The sequence below is a fragment of the Aegilops tauschii genome, chromosome 3 (genome assembly GCF_002575655.3).
Source record: "Aegilops tauschii subsp. strangulata cultivar AL8/78 chromosome 3, Aet v6.0, whole genome shotgun sequence".
NCBI lineage: Eukaryota > Viridiplantae > Streptophyta > Magnoliopsida > Poales > Poaceae > Aegilops > Aegilops tauschii.
The window spans coordinates 287,000,541-287,017,896 of record NC_053037.3 but is presented as its reverse complement, the minus strand read 5'-3'; the positions used below and the strand labels follow the sequence as shown (position 1 = coordinate 287,017,896).

Sequence of the window (17,356 nt, the reverse complement as noted above, 5' to 3'; positions counted from 1 at the left end):
GTAGCGTAAGTATTTCCCTCAGTTTTTGAGAACCAAGGTATCAATCCAGTAGGAGGTTACACGCAAGTCGCCTTGTACCTGCACAAACAAATAAGAACCTTGCAACCAACACGATAAAGGGGTTGTCAATCCATTCACGGCGACTTGCAAAAGTGAGATCTGATAGAGATAATAAGATAAATATTTTTGGTATTTTTATGATATAGATTGGAAAGTAAAGATTGCAAAATAAAATAGATCGGAAACTTATATGATGGAGAATAGACCCGGGGGCCATAGGTTTCACTAGTGGCTTCTCTCAAGATAGCATAATCTACGGTGGGTGAAGAAATTACTGTCGAGCAATTGATAGAAAAGCGCATAGTTATGAGAATATCTAGGCATGATCATGTATATAGGCATCACGTCCGCGACAAGCAGACCGAAACGATTCTGCATCTACTACTATTACTCCACACATCGACCGCTATCCAGCATGCATCTAGAGTATTAAGTTCATAAGAACAGAGTAACACATTAGGCAAGATGACATGATGTAGAGGGATAAACTCAAGGAATATGATATAAACCCCATCTTTTTATCCTCGATGACAACAATACAATACGTGCCTTGCTGCCCCTGCTGTCACTGGGAAAGGACACCGCAAGATTGAACCCAATGCTAAGCACTTCTCCCATTGCAAGAAAGATCAATCTAGTAGGCCAAACCAAACTGATAATTCGAAGAGACTTGCAAAGATATCAAATCATACATATAAGAATTCAGAGAAGAACCAAATATTGTTCATAGATAATCTTTGTGACACCCTCGATTCAATCATACACTAATCATACACGCAAATGTGTACGATCAAGATCAAGGACTCACGGGAAGATATCACAACACAACTCTAGACACAAATAAAAATAATACAAGCTTTATATTACAAGCCAGGGGCCTCGAGGGCTCGAATACATAAGCTCGAATACACAAGAGTCAGCAGAAGCAACAATATCTGAGTACAGACATGAGTTAGACAAGTTTGCCTTAAGAAGGCTAGCACAAAAGCAACAACGATCGAAAAGGCAAGGCCTCCTGCCTGGGAGCCTCCTAACTACTCCTGGTCGTCGGCGGTCTCCACGTAGTAGCAGGCATCGGCGGTGGCATCTGGCTCCTGGGCTCCGACATCTGGTTGCATCAACCGGAAAGAAGAAGAAAGGGGGAAAGGGGGAGCAAAGCAACCGTGAGTACTCATCCAAAGTACTCGCAAGCAAGGATCTACACTACATATGCTTCGGTATCAATGAAAAGGGTTGTATCTGTGGACTGGACTGCAGAATGCCAGAAGAGAAGGGGAAAGCCTAGCCTATCAAAGACTAGCATCTTCTGGAAACCACCATCTTGCAGCAACAGGAGGGAGTAGAGTAGCATAAAGTAAAGTAGTAGAAGTGTTATCAATCTCGGCCAGAGATCCTTTCTCGACTCCCTGCGAGAAAGCAATCCCAGAGCCATACTATCAAGTTATCATCACAAACCAATTCTCATCACAAGTATCTAGTTCTAGTTGTATCGATCGGGATACAACTCCAAGTGTCCGTTACCGTAGGACAGGCTATCGATAGATGTTTTCTTCCCTGTAGGGGTGCACCAACTTACCCACCACGCTCGATTAACTCCGGCCGGACACACTTTCCTGGGTCATGCCCGGCCTTGGCCAAACAATACGTCGTAATCCGACCTAGGCTTAATAGAGAGGTCAGCACGCCGGACTAAACCTATGCCCCCAGGGGTCATGGGCCATCTCCCCGGGAACTCCTGCATGTTGCGTACGCGGCCGGTGAGCAGACCTAGCTACCTCCTTTAAAAAGGCAGGTGCTTACCAGTCCAACCCAGCGCGCGCCGCTCAGTTGCCGACGTCTATTAAATTTCGGCTGATGTATACGACGCAGAACGCCCATACTATGCCCACGTGATGGTTAGTGCTATCAGGCCAGAGGCCCCTCGGATCAAATATCCAAATCGTAGTGGATTGGGAGCACGCGGTAACAAGCAGAGACTCACGAAAGATGTGACCCCGTTGCCCCGTCTCGAGGACTTGCAGCAAGGGCTAGGAATGCCCGGCCACGCCTCGTAATTATCTCGCGGGCACCCTCCAGGTCAACCCTTCTCCACATCACTCGCAATTAAGCTCGTGCGGGTACCCCTCAGGGCCGACCCGTCTTTTGTAACATGGTTCAGTGTAAAGTCATAGTAACCATAGTAACTGTGTGTCCAAATATCAAGGGGAAAACCCGAGGAATCACCCCCAGTGAATTCCACTCGATGTAATCATCAAGGTGAACGTAAGAGGAACCACCCCTGAGGTTCACACTTGAGGGGTTGCACGACAGAGTCGTATCGGAAGTGGTTAAGGTGGAATCACCCTCGATGACCACGACCGAATAGCTACACAACAGGGTTAACATCAGAAGTGCTGTAGAGGTCTCACCCTCGGCACTCGATAGTAACCCAGTAGTGTCGAGCAACTAAGGGGAAAGTGACGTGCGGTGTCGGGGCCTGGTCTTCGATCCCGTTGATCGGGTCTTCGATGATGAAGCAGGGGCAACAAGGACAAGGTGGGGGTCACTGATGGATCACTAACCAACCTATACTAAGCAGTTTAGGATAATCAGGTAAGGTACAACAACAGATACAAAAGCAGGCTATGCATCAGAATAGGAGCAATCAATTAAAGTAGCAAAATCTAATGCAAGCATGAGATAATGGAATGGGCGATATCGGGATGATCAATGAGGGGGCTTGCCTGGTTGCTCTGGCAAGGAGGGGTCGTCAACACCGTAGTCGTACTGGGTTTCGCCGGCAGTCTCGGGGTCTACCAGAAAGAAGTAATGGAGGGGGAACACAATAAATAACAGAGCAATCAAAGCATCACAAAGCATAACATGGCAATACGCGATGCTAGGGGTGACCTAACGCGGTAGTAAGCGATACTGGTGAAAGGGGGAAACATCCGGGAAGGTATCCCCGATGTTTCGTGTTTTCGGACAGATGAACCGGAGGGGAAAGTTGCGTGTTTGCTATGCTAGGGATGTGCGGCAGACGAACGGGCCACGTATCTGGATTCGTCTCGTCGTTCTGAGCAACTTTCATGTACAAAGTTTTTCGATCCGAGCTACGATTTATTTTCTATGAATTTCTAAAGATGTAAACATTATTTGGAATTATTTAAATAAAGAACAAAGGTGAAAATGCTATGGGTACACAGAAGTGTACCGAACATTTTACATAGTGAGCATGATAGGTGGGACCAGGGGTGCTGACTCAGCAGTCAACACTTTGACTATTGACTAGTCAAATCTGGACAGCGGGGGCCACCTGTCATTGGGTGTAATATTTGACTGGGGTTTTATCTTAAACTAAAAATCCTAATTAGTAGGTGGGGGCCCAGTAGTCATAGGGCAATCTAACTAATGAAATAAATCAAAACTAAACTAACATGGGGCTATTCCCCCAACTACCTAGGCCGGCCCAACCTTGCGGTGGCCCGAAGCCACAGCTGGGGCACGCACGGCCGCTCCCAAAGAAGCGCCGGCGGCCATCCCAGCACATGGTGCAGGGGGGCGCGCAGGGCGAGGCCCCGAGCAGAAGCGGCCTGGCCGGAGTGGCCAGGCGCCGGCAGCGTGGCGAAGCGGCCAGGACGGGCGGCGCAAGGCAGCGCAGCGGCGAGTGTAGCTGGGCGCGGCAGCAGCGCAGTACAGCAGTAAAAGCAGAGCAGCTGCAGTGGCACAACAACAATAGGAGGAGCTGCAGCGGCAAGCAGAAGCAGTGCAGCAGCAACGGCAGTAAGCAGAGCAGGGGCCACGGGTGGCTACGGGGGTGCGCCTTGGACGCGGCCAAGGCAAGCGATGGCCAGCGACGGGCGCGGCGGACACGCACGCAGAAGGGCGTGGGGCCGCGGGGAGTGCGGCCAGACGCGGGCAGAGGGGGGGCGGCGAGCACGGCAACTACGGCGACGAATCGAAGGGGAAAAAGTGGGGATTAGGAAGATGGGCTCACAATGGTTCCAACAGAGGCGACGAGGAGACCGGAGGTGGACCGGAGCCACGGAAAACGACGTCGGACGACGGCGATGTACGCGACGGAGATGCGCTCGATGGCAAGCACATAGGGCGGCTTTGCTCGATTTGAAGCTCTGAATGGATGAGGTCGACGGTGGCGGTTCTCCTGGACTAGTCGGTGTGGCGAACGGTGGCCGGTGGCTACGTGGGCAGCAAGTCGAGCTCAACGGACGGGGTCGGCCATGTCGTGGTAGGACGAAGCGGCGCGGGGTGGGGGAAGGAAGAGAGGGCTAGGGTTCCAGAGGGGGAGGGAGGCTGCTGGGGGCGCTCTTAACCAACAGGGGGAGCCGCGGGATGGCCGGCACCTGGCCGGACGCCATGGATGCCCACCACGGCTCCCCTGCTCCTGTAGCGTGAGGAGGGAAATGAGTGGGGGTGTGGGTTGGGCTGGCCTGGCTTGGCCAGCTGGGCCAAGGCCCAAGGGAGGGCTAGGGGGCCTTTCTCTTTTTCCCTTTTCCCTTTCTTTTGCTCTTTTCTTTTTACAAAAAAATGCTATGCAATATTTGAGCTGCCAAAAGGAGTTCTGTAAAATGTGGGACTTGGCCAAATAAATACATTACAATATTTGGCACCTGCCACAAAATTTTTGGGAGGATTTTGAATTGATTGGATTTTTCACAAATGGAAAAGCATTTAAAAATGCTGATTTGGATTTGCTTTAATTCCCAGGGGAAATTAGCTATCCCAAATGATGTTGAATCACTCATGACATTTAGTAGTGAATATTTTCAACCCAGCGAACATTTTTGTTTTACTGTTTGGAGAAATGATTTATTTGACTTTATTTTAAAATTGAATTTGAATTGGTTTTGAATCAAAGTGAGATTAGCAACAGTAACAGTGATGACTTGGCATCATTAGTAGGGGATTACTGTAGCTTGATTATCCGGGCGTTACAAATGTCCTCCACTACAAGAAATCTCGTCCCGAGATTTAAGAGGTGGAGTAAGGGGGAAGCTATAAGGACGAATGTCTGAAAGGATCAGCATCCGGTAGTTATCTCAAGGAAGGAGATTTTAGAAGCACCAGGACGAATCGAGAGTGCTATACGGAGATTCAACAAGTTTTAACCAGGTAGGCATCCAGCTGATGCCTAAAATAGGTGATGAAGGGGTTCAGAGCAAAGAAGAATAATGTTGCCTCTGGTACCAAAATGAAACATGGTGAGAAAGTTAGCTCGTGTATTACATACGAAGCCGAGTGCCAAGAATATTTCAGAATCAAGGTTGTACAGGAGAGTCAGGTTCCGATCATGTGGAACTGTGGGTTATGGGCCCAGCTTGTGTGTTCAGAGTAGGAAAAGCGGCGACATCTTGCACGGATATGATGGAAAGGCATGTCATAGGATAGCCTGTCAGTTATGTTGGCATCAACGTTGGTACCAAGGGCGAGGGACGAAGAGAACCATTTTCCTGCTCGTTAAACGAGGCGGACCAATAGGCAAGGTTCTCGTCCATCGGTGGTTACCGGAATGTCATCAACAATAGTAACAGGGTCTTACTGATAGAGTTGTACACCGAGGTGTTTACATAAGCAAGGAATTATTACTTATTATATCATATAGATCACAAGAAGGGTTTAAACAAAACAAGGGAAGGAAAATGTGTTTAAACACAAATATCAGGAGTATATTATTCCCAAGGACAAGTAGAGGTTGACATCCATGACAAGGTAGTAGCTTACCTTTTAGGTAAAGGGGAGAGGAAATTCATGACGTTACCCATACAACAGTGTTTGGATAAGTGATCAAGAAACATTTAGCATTGCGCCCCCAAATGTTTTTAAAGAGGTTCGGCATACCACAATCATGGTTTGGGATAGCATTGACATGGTCATCAGGTAAAGGTCGGACCTTGGGAACACAAAGGATCCATCGGGAATTTCTAGAACAGCTCATGCAATTTTATCAGGGAAAAGACGAGGAGGTGGCCGATGGGTTCAGCACCAATCCATCGACATGTCACAAAGGATGTATTTCCAAAATTATATGAACAAGTTTGTGTTGGGGCGAAGGCATAAATGTTGTCGATGATAACACAAATCATCGAGGGGCAAGGATGGTATTTCTCATCATGAATTTAATTAATATCCTGGAAGAGCTCAGAATGTTGGTGACGATCACGACACATTTGTCGAGTTTCATGAAGATGTAATCGATCGATGATGACATCAAGTCAAAGGAATGATGAAGCGAAAGGTTATTGGAACCACGGGTACAACACAAACTCGAAATCAAGCTTGTTGTTCAAGGAAAAATGATATGACGAGGAAGATCGACGTAAGTTTAGCTCATCTCTGAAAATTGTGCTCCGGGAGGAAGGACCAGGTAGCACAGTTAAAATTTAGCATGATAATGATATAGCCGATAATGCTAGGAATGACTTGAATGATTATTAAACTCGTAAGCAATGAAAATTACTTAGAGTTATAGAATCGGAGTGCAGAATCGATTCAACCGATTCACTTATCGGTGTCCTCGAGTGATTAATAACTCAGATCCCGAGGAAATCTGAAATCGGTGAGAAGCAATACTAGATGAAGACTCATATGAAGCAACACAGTTCTTTGATATTCTCGAGGTACCGGAGGGTAATACTCGAAGGAAGGTCAAGATAGAGGTTGCAAAGATGCATTGATCTGCAGAACACAAGTGCTTTAACTTGTCCTGAGAAATGGAATCAAAGGGGAACAATCATGGTCAGAACCACGGTTGCAAAGGAACAAACATAGTTACCAAATGAACTTATAACAAGGGGATTATTATTATCACAAGAAGCTTCCATGATAAGATCTACATCGTGTCCACGGACATGAACACAAAGTTCAAGGTCGACTCCCACTTCTTCAATGCATATCATTTCATTTACTTATCGCTTTCGATGAAGTTGTAGTGTTGAAATTATATCTGGCAAAACACCAGAAGAGTAAGACTCGTTAAAACTCTCGGGTTCAAACGGATTATGGGAGGCATAGGTTCAACCCATCGGGGCATCTTAGGAACCTATTCCACAAACTTTAGAAGTAGACAACACAAGCTCGAAAGCAAAGCATGGTTCACAAAAGGAGAGGATACAATTACCAAAGGCATTATGTATTTGGGAAAGAACTTCATGAGGTTCTTTGAATATGAAGGACATTGTCGGATGATAATCCAATAATGGGTCCGGCGATCCTCAAAGGATCTGATGTGAGTATCAGTACTCAATCAGAAGAAGGAAAGAATGCAAAGGCATCAGATTATAGAATCAACTAAATAATTCGGCGTTCAAGTTGTAGGGAACTAGGTGGTCAATCAATTTCAACATGATTGGCCGAGATCCAACTCATGTCCAGAATGACGTCTGAGCAGGAAGGTCAAATTTTCAGGGTTCGACTGATGATTGCGAGAATTCGCAACACAATGAATCAAGGAGCTCAAAATGGTAATGACAAGAGAGGTTAACGGAGATTACTAGACTTATGGGATTTTCCATAATGCAAGCAAGTAAGAATTTTAAGAACAACAGGCTGTTGAGGATTATCGAAAGATCAAATAGTATTTCAAATACTTTTGTGAAACACAAGAACAGCTATGGATGAGCGAATACTTGATAAGTGCGAGGAATTATCCGTAGGGGTATTCATGTGGTAAAGAACTGCAAGGCAGTAAGCTCAAAGGATTCTCGGGGCAACGGAGAGTATTTCGGGGCATCTTGTAATAACAAGAGCAACTGGGGATGAAGGTATGAGCGACAAGGACATGCAGTTAGTCATAGGGGCTTATCGGTGGTAGGGAATTGCAAACGCGATGAGCACAAGTTATCGGGATAACATCGGAGAGTATCTTCGGAATCTTCTGGTGCAGCAGGCGATCATCTGTAATAAGGGGCTCTCCGGGAGGAAGTAGTTACGAGATCCTAATGTTAGAGTTAGCAAAATCGTTTAACCCGAATGGAAAAGAGATCGGAGTCCCAGAGTATAGACGAGGAATAAAAGATCCTAATACCACCCAATTGGCGACGTGGGCCCGTAAGCCACACAGCCAAGTTAGTAAAACGGTTTTTGTAGTGACTAGACTCGACTTCGGCCAAGGAGTTGAAAGGGGGCTACCTACAGGCAGTCGGCTCTGATACCAACTTGTCACGCCCTCGATTCAATCGTACACTAATCATACACGCAAATGTGTACGATCAAGATCAAGGACTCACGGGAAGATATCACAACACAACTCTAGACACAAATAAAAATAATACAAGCTTTATATTACAAGCCAGGGGCCTCGAGGGCTCGAATACACAAGAGTCAGCGGAAGCAACAATATCTGAGTACAGACATGAGTTAGACAAGTTTGCCTTAAGAAGGCTAGCACAAAAGCAACAACGATCGAAAAGGCAAGGCCTCCTGCCTGGGAGCCTCCTAACTACACCTGGTCGTCGGCGGTCTCCACGTAGTAGCAGGCATCGGCGGTGGCATCTGGCTCCTGGGCTCCGACATCTGGTTGCATCAACCGGAAAGAAGAAGAAAGGGGGAAAGGGGGGGAGCAAAGCAACCGTGAGTATTCATCCAAAGTACTCGCAAGCAAGGATCTACACTACATATGCTTCGGTATCAATGAAAAGGGTTGTATCTGTGGACTGGACTGCAGAATGCCAGAAGAGAAGGGGAAAGCCTAGCCTATCGAAGACTAGCATCTTCTGGAAACCACCATCTTGCAGCAACAGGAGGGAGTAGAGTATCATAAACTAAAGTAGTAGAAGTGTTATCAACCTTGGCCAGAGATCCTTTCTCGACTCCCTGCGAGAAAGCAATCCCAGAGCCATACTATCCAGTTATCATCACAAACCAATTCTCATCACAAGTATCCAGTTCTAGTTGTATCGATCGGGATACAACTCCAAGTGTCCGTTACCGTAGGACATGCTATCGATAGATGTTTTCTTCCCTGCAGGGGTGCACCAACTTACCCACCATGCTCGATTAACTCCGGCCGGACACACTTTCCTGGGTCATGCCCGACCTCGGCCAAACAATAAGCCGTAACCCGACCTAGGCTTAATAGAGAGGTCAGCACGCCGGACTAAACCTATGCCCCCAGGGGTCATGGGCCATCTCATCGGGAACTCGTGCACGTTGCGTACGCGGCCGGTGAGCAGACCTAGCTACCTCCTTTAAAAAGGCAGGTGCTTACCAGTCCAACCCGGCGCGCGCCGCTCAGTCACTGACGTCTATTAAACTTTGGCTGATGCATACGACGCAGAACACCCATACTATGCCCACGTGATGGTTAGTGCTATCAAGCCAGAGGCCCCTCAGATCAAATATCCAAATCGTAGTGGATTGGGAGCACGTGGTAACAAGCAGAGACTCACGAAAGATGTAACCCCGTTTCCCCGTCTCGAGGACTTGCAGCAAGGGCTAGGAATGCCCGGCCACGCCTCGTAATTATCTCGCGGGCACCCTCCAGGTCAACCCGTCTCCACATCACTCGCAATTAAGCTCGCGTGGGTACCCCTCAGGGCCGGCCGTCTTTAGTAACATGGTTCAGTGTAAAGTCATAGTAACCATAGTAACTTTGTGTCCAAACATCAAGGGGAAAACCCGAGGAATCACCCCCGGTGAATTCCACTCGATGTAATCATCAAGGTGAACGTAAGAGGAACCACCCCCGAGGTTCACACTTGAGGGGTTGCACGACAGAGTCGTATCGGAAGTGGTTAAGGCGGAATCACCCTCGATGACCACGACTGAATAGCTACACTACAGGGTTAACATCAGAAGTGCTGTAAAGGTCTCACCCTCGGCACTCGATAGTAACCCAGTAGTGTCAAGCAACTAAGGGGAAAGTGATGTGCGGTGCAGGGGCCTGGTCTTCGATCCCGTTGATCAGGTCTTCGATGATGAAGCAGGGGCAACAAGGACAAGGTGGGGGTCACTGATGGATCACTAACCAACCTATACTAAGCAGTTTAGGATAATCAGGTAAGGTACAACAGCAGATACAAAAGCAGGCTATGCATCAGAATAGGAGCAATCAATTACAGTAGCAAAATCTAATGCAAGCATGAGAGAATGGAATTGGCGATATTGGGATGACCAAAGGGGGGGCTTGCCTGGTTGCTCTGGCAAGGAGGGGTCGTCAACACCGTAGTCGTACTGGGTTTCGCCGACAGTCTCGGGGTCTACCGAAAAAAAGTAATGAAGGGGGAACACAATAAATAACAGAGCAATCAAAGCATCACAAAGCGTAACATGGCAATACGCGATGCTAGGGGTGACCTAACGCGGTAGTAAGCGATACTGGTGAAAGGGGGAAACATCCGGGAAGGTATCTCGGTGTTTCGCGTTTTCGGACAGATGAACCGGAGGGGAAAGTTGTGTGTTTGCTATGCTAGGGATGTGTGGCGGACGAACGGGCTGCGTATCTGGATTCGTCTCATCGTTCTGAGCAACTTTCATGTACAAAGTTTTTCGATCCGAGCTACGGTTTATTTTCTATGAATTTCTAAAGATTTAAACATTATCTGGAATTAGTTAAATAGAGAACAAAGGTGAAAATGCTATGGGTACATAGAAGTGTACCGAACATTTTACATAGTGAGCATGACAGGTGGGACCAGGGGTGCTGACTCAGCAGTCAACACTTTGACTGTTGACTAGTCAAATCTGGGCAGCGGGGGCCACCTGTCATTGGGTGTAATATTTAACAGGGGTTTTTATCTTAAACTAAAAATCCTAATTAGTAGGTGGGGGCCCAGTAGTCATAGGGCAATCTAACTAATGAAATAAATCAAAAAGAAACTAACAGGGGGCTAATCCCCCAACTACCTAGGCCGGCCCAACCTTGCGGTGGCCCGAAGCCACAGCTGGGGCACGCACGGCCGCTCCCAAAGGAGCGTCGGCGGCCATCCCAGCACATGGTGCAGGGGGCGCGCAGGGCGAGGCCCCGAGCAGAAGCGGCCTGGCCGGAGTGGCCAGGCGCCGGCGGCGCGGCGAAGCGGCCAGGACGAGCGGCGCAAGGCAGCGCAGCGGCGAGTGTAGCTGGGCGCGGCAGCAGCGCAGTACAACAGTAAAAGCAGAGTAGCTGCAGCGGCACAATAGCAATAGGAGGAGCTGCAGCGGCAAGCACAAGCAGTGCAGCAGCAACGGCAGTAAGCAGAGCAGGGGCCGCGGGTGGCTACGGGGGCGCGCCTTGGACGCGGCCAAGGCAAGCGATGGCCAGCGACGGGCATGGCGGACGCGCACGCAGAAGGGCGTGGGGCCGCGGGGAGTGCGGCCAGACGCGGGCAGAGGGGGGGCGGCGAGCACGGCGACTACGGCTACGAATCGAAGGGGAAAAAGTGGGGATTAGGAAGATGGGCTCACAATGGTTCCAACGGAGGCGACGAGGAGGCCGGAGGTGGACCGGAGCCACGGAAAACGGCGTCGGATGACGGCGATACGCGACGGAGATGCACTCGTTGGCGAGCGCACAGGGCAGCTCTGCTCGATTTGAAGCTCTGAATGGATGAGGTCGACGGTGGCGGTTCTCCTGGACTAGTCGGTGCGACGAACGGTGGCCGGTGGCTACGCGGGCAGCAAGTCGAGCTCGACGGACGGGGTCGGCCATGTCGTGGTAGGACGAAGCGACGCGGGGTGGGGGAAGAAAGAGAGGGCTAGGGTTCCAGAGGGGGAGGGAGGCTGCTGGGGGCGCTCTTAACCAACAGGGGGAGCCGCGGGATGGCCGGCACCTGGCCGGACGCCATGGATGCCCACCACGGCTCCCCTGCTCCTGTAGCGTGAGGAGGGAAATGAGTGGGGGTGTGGGTTGGGCTGGCCTGGCTTGGCCAGCTGGGCCAAGGCCCAGGGGAGGGGTAGGGGGCCTTTCTCTTTTCCCTTTTCCCTTTCTTTTGCTCTTTTCTTTTTACAAAAAATGTTATGCAATATTTGAGCTGCCAAAAGGAGTTCTGTAAAATGTGGGACTTGGCCAAATAAATACATTACAATATTTGGCACCTGCCACAAAATTTTTGGGAGGATTTTGAATTGATTGGATTTTTCACAAATGGAAAAGCATTTAAAAATGCTGATTTGGAACTGCTTTAATTCCCAGGGGAAATTAGCTATCCCAAATGATGTTGAATCACTCATGACATTTAGTTAGTGAATATTTTCAACCCAGCGAACATTTTTGTTTTACTGTTTGGAGAAATGATTTATTTGACTTTATTTTAAAATTGAATTTGAATTGGTTTTGAATCAAAGTGAGATTAGCAATAGTAACAGTGATGACTTGGCATCATTAGTAGGGGATAACTGTAGCTTGATTATCCGGGCGTTACAATATTGATCATAAACCCACAATTCATCGGATCTCGACAAACACACCGCAAAAAGAATTACATCGAATAGATCTCCAAGTGAATCGAGGAGAACTTTGTATTGAGATCCAAAGAGAGAGAAGAAGCCATCTAGCTAATAACTATGGACCCGAAGGTCTGTGGTAAACTACTCACACATCATCGGAGAGGCTATGGTGTTGATGTAGAAGCCCTCCGTGATCGATTCCCCCTCTGACGGAGCGCCAGAAAAGGCCCCAAGATGGGATCTCACGGGTACAGAAGGTTGCGGCGGTGGAAATAGGGTTTCGTGGTGCTCCCGGATGTTTTCGGGGTATATGAGTATATATAGGCGAAAGAAGTAGGTCGGTGGAGCCACGAGGGGCCCACGAGGGTGAGGGGCGCGCCTACCCCCCTGGGCGTGCCTCCCTACCTCGTGGCCGCCTCGTTGCTTCCTTGACGTCCACTCCAAGTCTCCTGGATTGCGTTTGTTCCAAAAATAACTCTCCCGAAGGTTTCATTCCGTTTGATATTCCTTTTCTGCGAAACACTGAAATAGGCAAAAAACAGCAATCTGCACTGGGCCTTTGGTTAGTAGGTTAGTCCCAAAAATAATATAAAAGTGCATAATAAAGCCCATTAAACATCCAAAACAGATAATATAATAGCATGGAACAATCAAAAATTATAGATACGTTGGAGACGTATCAGTCGTCAATGAGGCAGATGCGCTGCGATGGACGAGTGCGCGGATGGAGAAGGGGAGGAGCACGAAGGTTGCGGTGCCGTGGAGAAGTCTATTTTGCTGTGGGGATAGAAAATTTGGAGTATTTAGGTGTACTACTCTGGCTGCCGGAGTGGGGTTGGCTGGGTAGGGTGAACTTGAAGTTATGAAAACAGCCCCCTACCAAGCGTTATCCGTAGGCCTGTTCCGAAGGCTATGGTGGTAACTTCGCACTGCTCGAATCAGGGTCGTGGGAGATTTTCCCGCCGACCTCAAAATTTTGTGACACTGAACTCGCCGTGTGGCTTGTTGGGTGATTGGGCTAAGCAACTAGCGAGTAGTACTAGTAACTACTAGTACTCCCTCTGATTTTATTAACTATGCATATTAGGTTTGACCGAAGTCAAACTTCCTAAAGTTTGACCAAGTTTATAGAAAAATATAAACATTTACCATACCAAATATGTATGATGTGAAAGTACATTCAATAATGAATCTAATGGTATTTATTTGTTATTGTATATGTTAATATTTTTTGTTATAAACTTTCTGAGAGTTTACAAAACTTGACTTTGACCAATGCTAATACGCGGACTTAAATAAAAACAGAGGGAGTACACATTTGTTTTCTTAGTTTGTAGTGAATTAATCATTTGTTGTAATTGTGAAATAAATATATTACGCTACTGACTTCAAATGTAATGGTCTATACAATTCAATAGTTACAATCATTGTTGAATTCCAAGATGTATACGAGGTTTATAGTACTTCACAATATGCTCAAACTCACATAATCCCAATCAAATGAGAATCTAAATGCAATTCATAGTTATTACTTTGTAGGATGCAACAAAACCAACCATAACTCTACATCATCCATTATAAAAGCAACATTTTGAACACATCCCAGTGTGTGAATGAAACGTGTAGAGAGAGCTTGCGAAGATGGAGCAGATAGGGCGGTAAAGATTGTGTGTATGTGGACAAGAGAGTAGGAGACAAACCTAACGAGAGAGAGAGATAGAGAGAGAAAGAGAGAGAGGAAGAAGTTAGGTCTGTGAGAAAGATGGAGTCATGTAATATACCTGAGATGTGTGTGCATCCGAATTCTGTAGACGTGGAAGGAGAAGAGACAACATGTTTGATGAGAGAGCTGGAAAAACATGGACGAGAGGGGAAGGATCTCGTGGGTTGAGGGATTGATAATTTTGTGCGGGAGAGAGAGGGATTGGTAATTTTGTGCGAGAGAGAGGGGGGAGGAGTCAGTCAACCGTCGTGACATGATCCTGCTTCCAAATGGGCCCGTATTCTCTAGTGTAGTGTGGTCGCCGTCTTCGATCTCCTTGATGCCCTCTTTGAAGATTGAGGTGTTGTGCATGCTGGGGTGCAGAGAAGCACAAGCGAGAGTGGTCGCCATATAGCCTTGGAAGGGGATGAATTGTGTGCTCGGGGGAGGGGGAGTGTGTGTGCGGTGTGGGTGTGTGTGTGTGTGAGGTATTGAGAGAAATCAAACCTATGGAGAGAAATGTGTGTGTATGTGACGGAAAGCTAGATGCTAAATAGGGTTCACGAAGAGATTGTGCGTGCGAGATAGAGAGCGATGGGCGGGCCTTGAGGTGGGCAGGGGCCGGGTGAGGGTGTTAAAATGTGTGCGTTGATGCATGTGTTACATGCGATCGTGCGAGGGACGGACGAATCGAGAGAGATGGTTGTTGTGTTATGGATGCTCCTCTCTCTCTCTCTCACACACACACACAAGTACAAATAGAAGACAGTTCTCTCATGTATACACAACGTATCGGCATCTGTCTATGTCTCACTCATGCATGATCATTTGCACATTCACACCTCTCTATGTCTCTATCACACGCACACCGTCTCCACATTGCCCTTCCGCCACAACACACATATGGACACATACACACATTCTCTCTCAGTCACACACACAAAATCAGTATTAAAAAACTAGGGCGCACCTAAAACGTCCAAATCCAAATAAACACGAACTGGAGCTAAATTCAAATATATGGAAATATTGTAGCATCAAGAACTTTTCCAGGAAAAAAGAGTTGAGTAATATTCGGGGATTGTTTTCACACACACAAAAATGTTCGGTGGATGTCCTTCGAACGCGACACGGTGACGCACCATTCGATCGAACGCGCGGCCGCGGTTCACGCGCTTGCACATGATTCTGTATCGTGGCTGTGGTAACTAATATAAGTGCTGTAGCGATCCGACCTCACACGGTCAAAATTCTATCCATACGTGTCATCCCTGGATCGGTAATGCTGACACACACATTACTCGAAGGATTTATAACAGAGTGCAATCACACACTTATTACATCGAATGTCTCAAAAGAGAACTTATTACAATAATATGGCCTAAGGCCAACTAAATAAGATAACTGCGGAAGCATCGAAGGTAAATGAGTCCATCAACTCCAACGGCATAGCTGAGTGCACGACAATGACCTAGCGCACCTTACTCTTCGTTTGGAAACTCTGCAACATAATACGTTGCAGCTCGAAACGGGTCAGAACATGGAATATGCTGGCAAAATAACACAGTAGAGCAATGAACAGGTAAATGCTATCACTACATGCATAAGGCTGGTGGAGGCTCTACGGTTATCATGTTTTTGCGAAAAGCCAGTTTTTTCCTACAACAAAGGAATATATTTTGTTTAACTATCATGGTAGTTGATAAACATTGAGAAGGTTCCTCCAACTCAATCCCGATTAAGCAGTATTAATAACCCAACAAATTAATTTAGAGTGATGAGATCAACATGATAATTCAAGAACCAGATACTCAAGATGTCCATAACCGGGGACATGACTAACCATGATTAGTTTGTACACTCTACAGAGGTTTGCACACTTTTCCCCACAAGACTTGATCTCCTCCGTTGGATTTCTCGCACTACATGGTGTTTGAGAAACGGATGACCGAGACATAGTCTTTCAGAAGCATTTACTCTTTACTCTGGGTGGACAGTTACACCTACTTTCCCCTACATCTGCTAGCCCACCACTGAAAGAGGTCATGCAACGGCGAGGCGGCAGGGCTCCGCCGGCGGCGGCGACGGCGGCGCGGCTTGGGAGGCGGCGGTGGCTGCGGTGGCAGGGTGGCGGAAGAGGCGGCGGGGGCGGCGCTTATAAAGGCCTCGGGGGGAGCGGCGGCCTGGGCGAGGGGGCATGACCTCGGGAGGCGTGTCCTGACGGGACTCGGCGGCTGCGGCGCGGTCGCTCGTGACTCCGGTCCCGAGTCAGAGCGGGAGGCGGTGGCGCGAGCGGGCCGGCTGGGCTTCGGCCCAGTTCGGTCTGGAGATTTTTTTTAAATAATTCCGCCGAAGAAAATCCTAAATAAATAAATAAAAATTCTAAAAATGGCAAAAACAATTTTCGCCGTCTAAATAAAATATTTAGAACAAAGTGAACATTTCTGTGGCCTAAAAGATGCGATTTTGAAAAATGCATATTTTTCTAATTCAAATAAAATAGCAATAAAAATCCAAATAAAATATTTATTGGATTTTAACATTTTTCCTCCAATATTTCTTTTATTTTGGAGAAGTCCTTTTATCTCCTCTCTTTTATTTTTATATTGGAAATATTTTGGAGAGGAAAAAATTAAAACCAAAGTGATCCTCTTTTCAAATTTGAGAAAAATTCAAATATGAAAATAGTGAAATCCCCAACTCTCTCCGTGGGTCCTTGAGTTGCTTAGGATTTCTAGGATCACAAACGAAATGCAAATAAAATATGATATGCATATGATGACCTATGTATAACATTCCAAATTGAAAATTTGGGATGTTACAAGCGCTGCCTCAGTCGAATGTTTTTATTTTGAGGATTGCCCCAGTCTAATGTTTACGTGTACTAGTACAGTTTTCTTTTAAGTTTGACCAACCCTATATAAAACAAAACTAAGCTCCCATGCGCGCACTCATCAATATGCCGTCGCCGCCGTTGCGCATGCCAGTGCCCGCCTGCTCCGGCCAACCATTTCTCGCCCATTACCGTCGTGTCGCCGCCATCCCTGTACCATGAAGCCAAAGGCTCGCCCACTCACATTGTCTGCAGTCCCTCCTCGCGAGTTGCCGCGCTGCCAAGCACGCGAGCAGCTGGTGGAGCCGCGTCTATGCACGCAGCATACGAAGAGGAGGACGAGCGCGTGCTCCAGCACGCCGGCGAGGAGGAACTAGCATGTCATTGTCGTCTCCACCCGC

At 47.5% G+C, this 17,356-nt stretch overlaps 1 protein-coding gene and 1 long non-coding RNA gene across 2 annotated transcripts; both read right to left on the bottom strand.

Annotated features, from left to right (window-relative positions):
• Positions 1–761: 761 nt before the first annotated feature.
• Positions 762–2,874, bottom strand: LOC141020982 (uncharacterized). Its single transcript, XR_012180976.1, has 2 exons — positions 2,784–2,874; positions 762–1,168 (listed from the first exon to the last, which is right to left on the bottom strand). It is a non-coding gene; the product is annotated as an uncharacterized lncRNA (long non-coding RNA).
• A 5,418-nt stretch (positions 2,875–8,292) lies between these two features.
• On the bottom strand, positions 8,293–11,798 carry LOC141042381 (uncharacterized). Its single transcript, XM_073510425.1, has 3 exons — positions 11,440–11,798; positions 10,188–10,256; positions 8,293–8,571 (listed from the first exon to the last, which is right to left on the bottom strand). Exons 1-3 carry the CDS (start codon positions 11,681–11,683, stop codon positions 8,498–8,500), a joined length of 387 nt encoding a protein of 128 aa, XP_073366526.1. The 5' UTR covers positions 11,684–11,798; the 3' UTR covers positions 8,293–8,497.
• Positions 11,799–17,356: the final 5,558 nt, after the last annotated feature.

Excerpts from the sequence above, each read along its gene's own strand:
- LOC141042381 (XM_073510425.1), bottom strand. The coding sequence starts at position 11,683 with ATGGCCGACCCCGTCCGTCGAGCTCGACTTGCTGCCCGCGTAGCCACC. Across the intron at positions 10,257-11,439 it reads TCGCCTCCGTTGGAACCATT|ACCCCGAGACTGTCGGCGAA; the intron begins GTGAGCCCATCT and ends TTTTTTCGGTAG. Across the intron at positions 8,572-10,187 it reads CTCCTTGCCAGAGCAACCAG|ATGTCGGAGCCCAGGAGCCA; the intron begins GCAAGCCCCCCC and ends TGATGCAACCAG.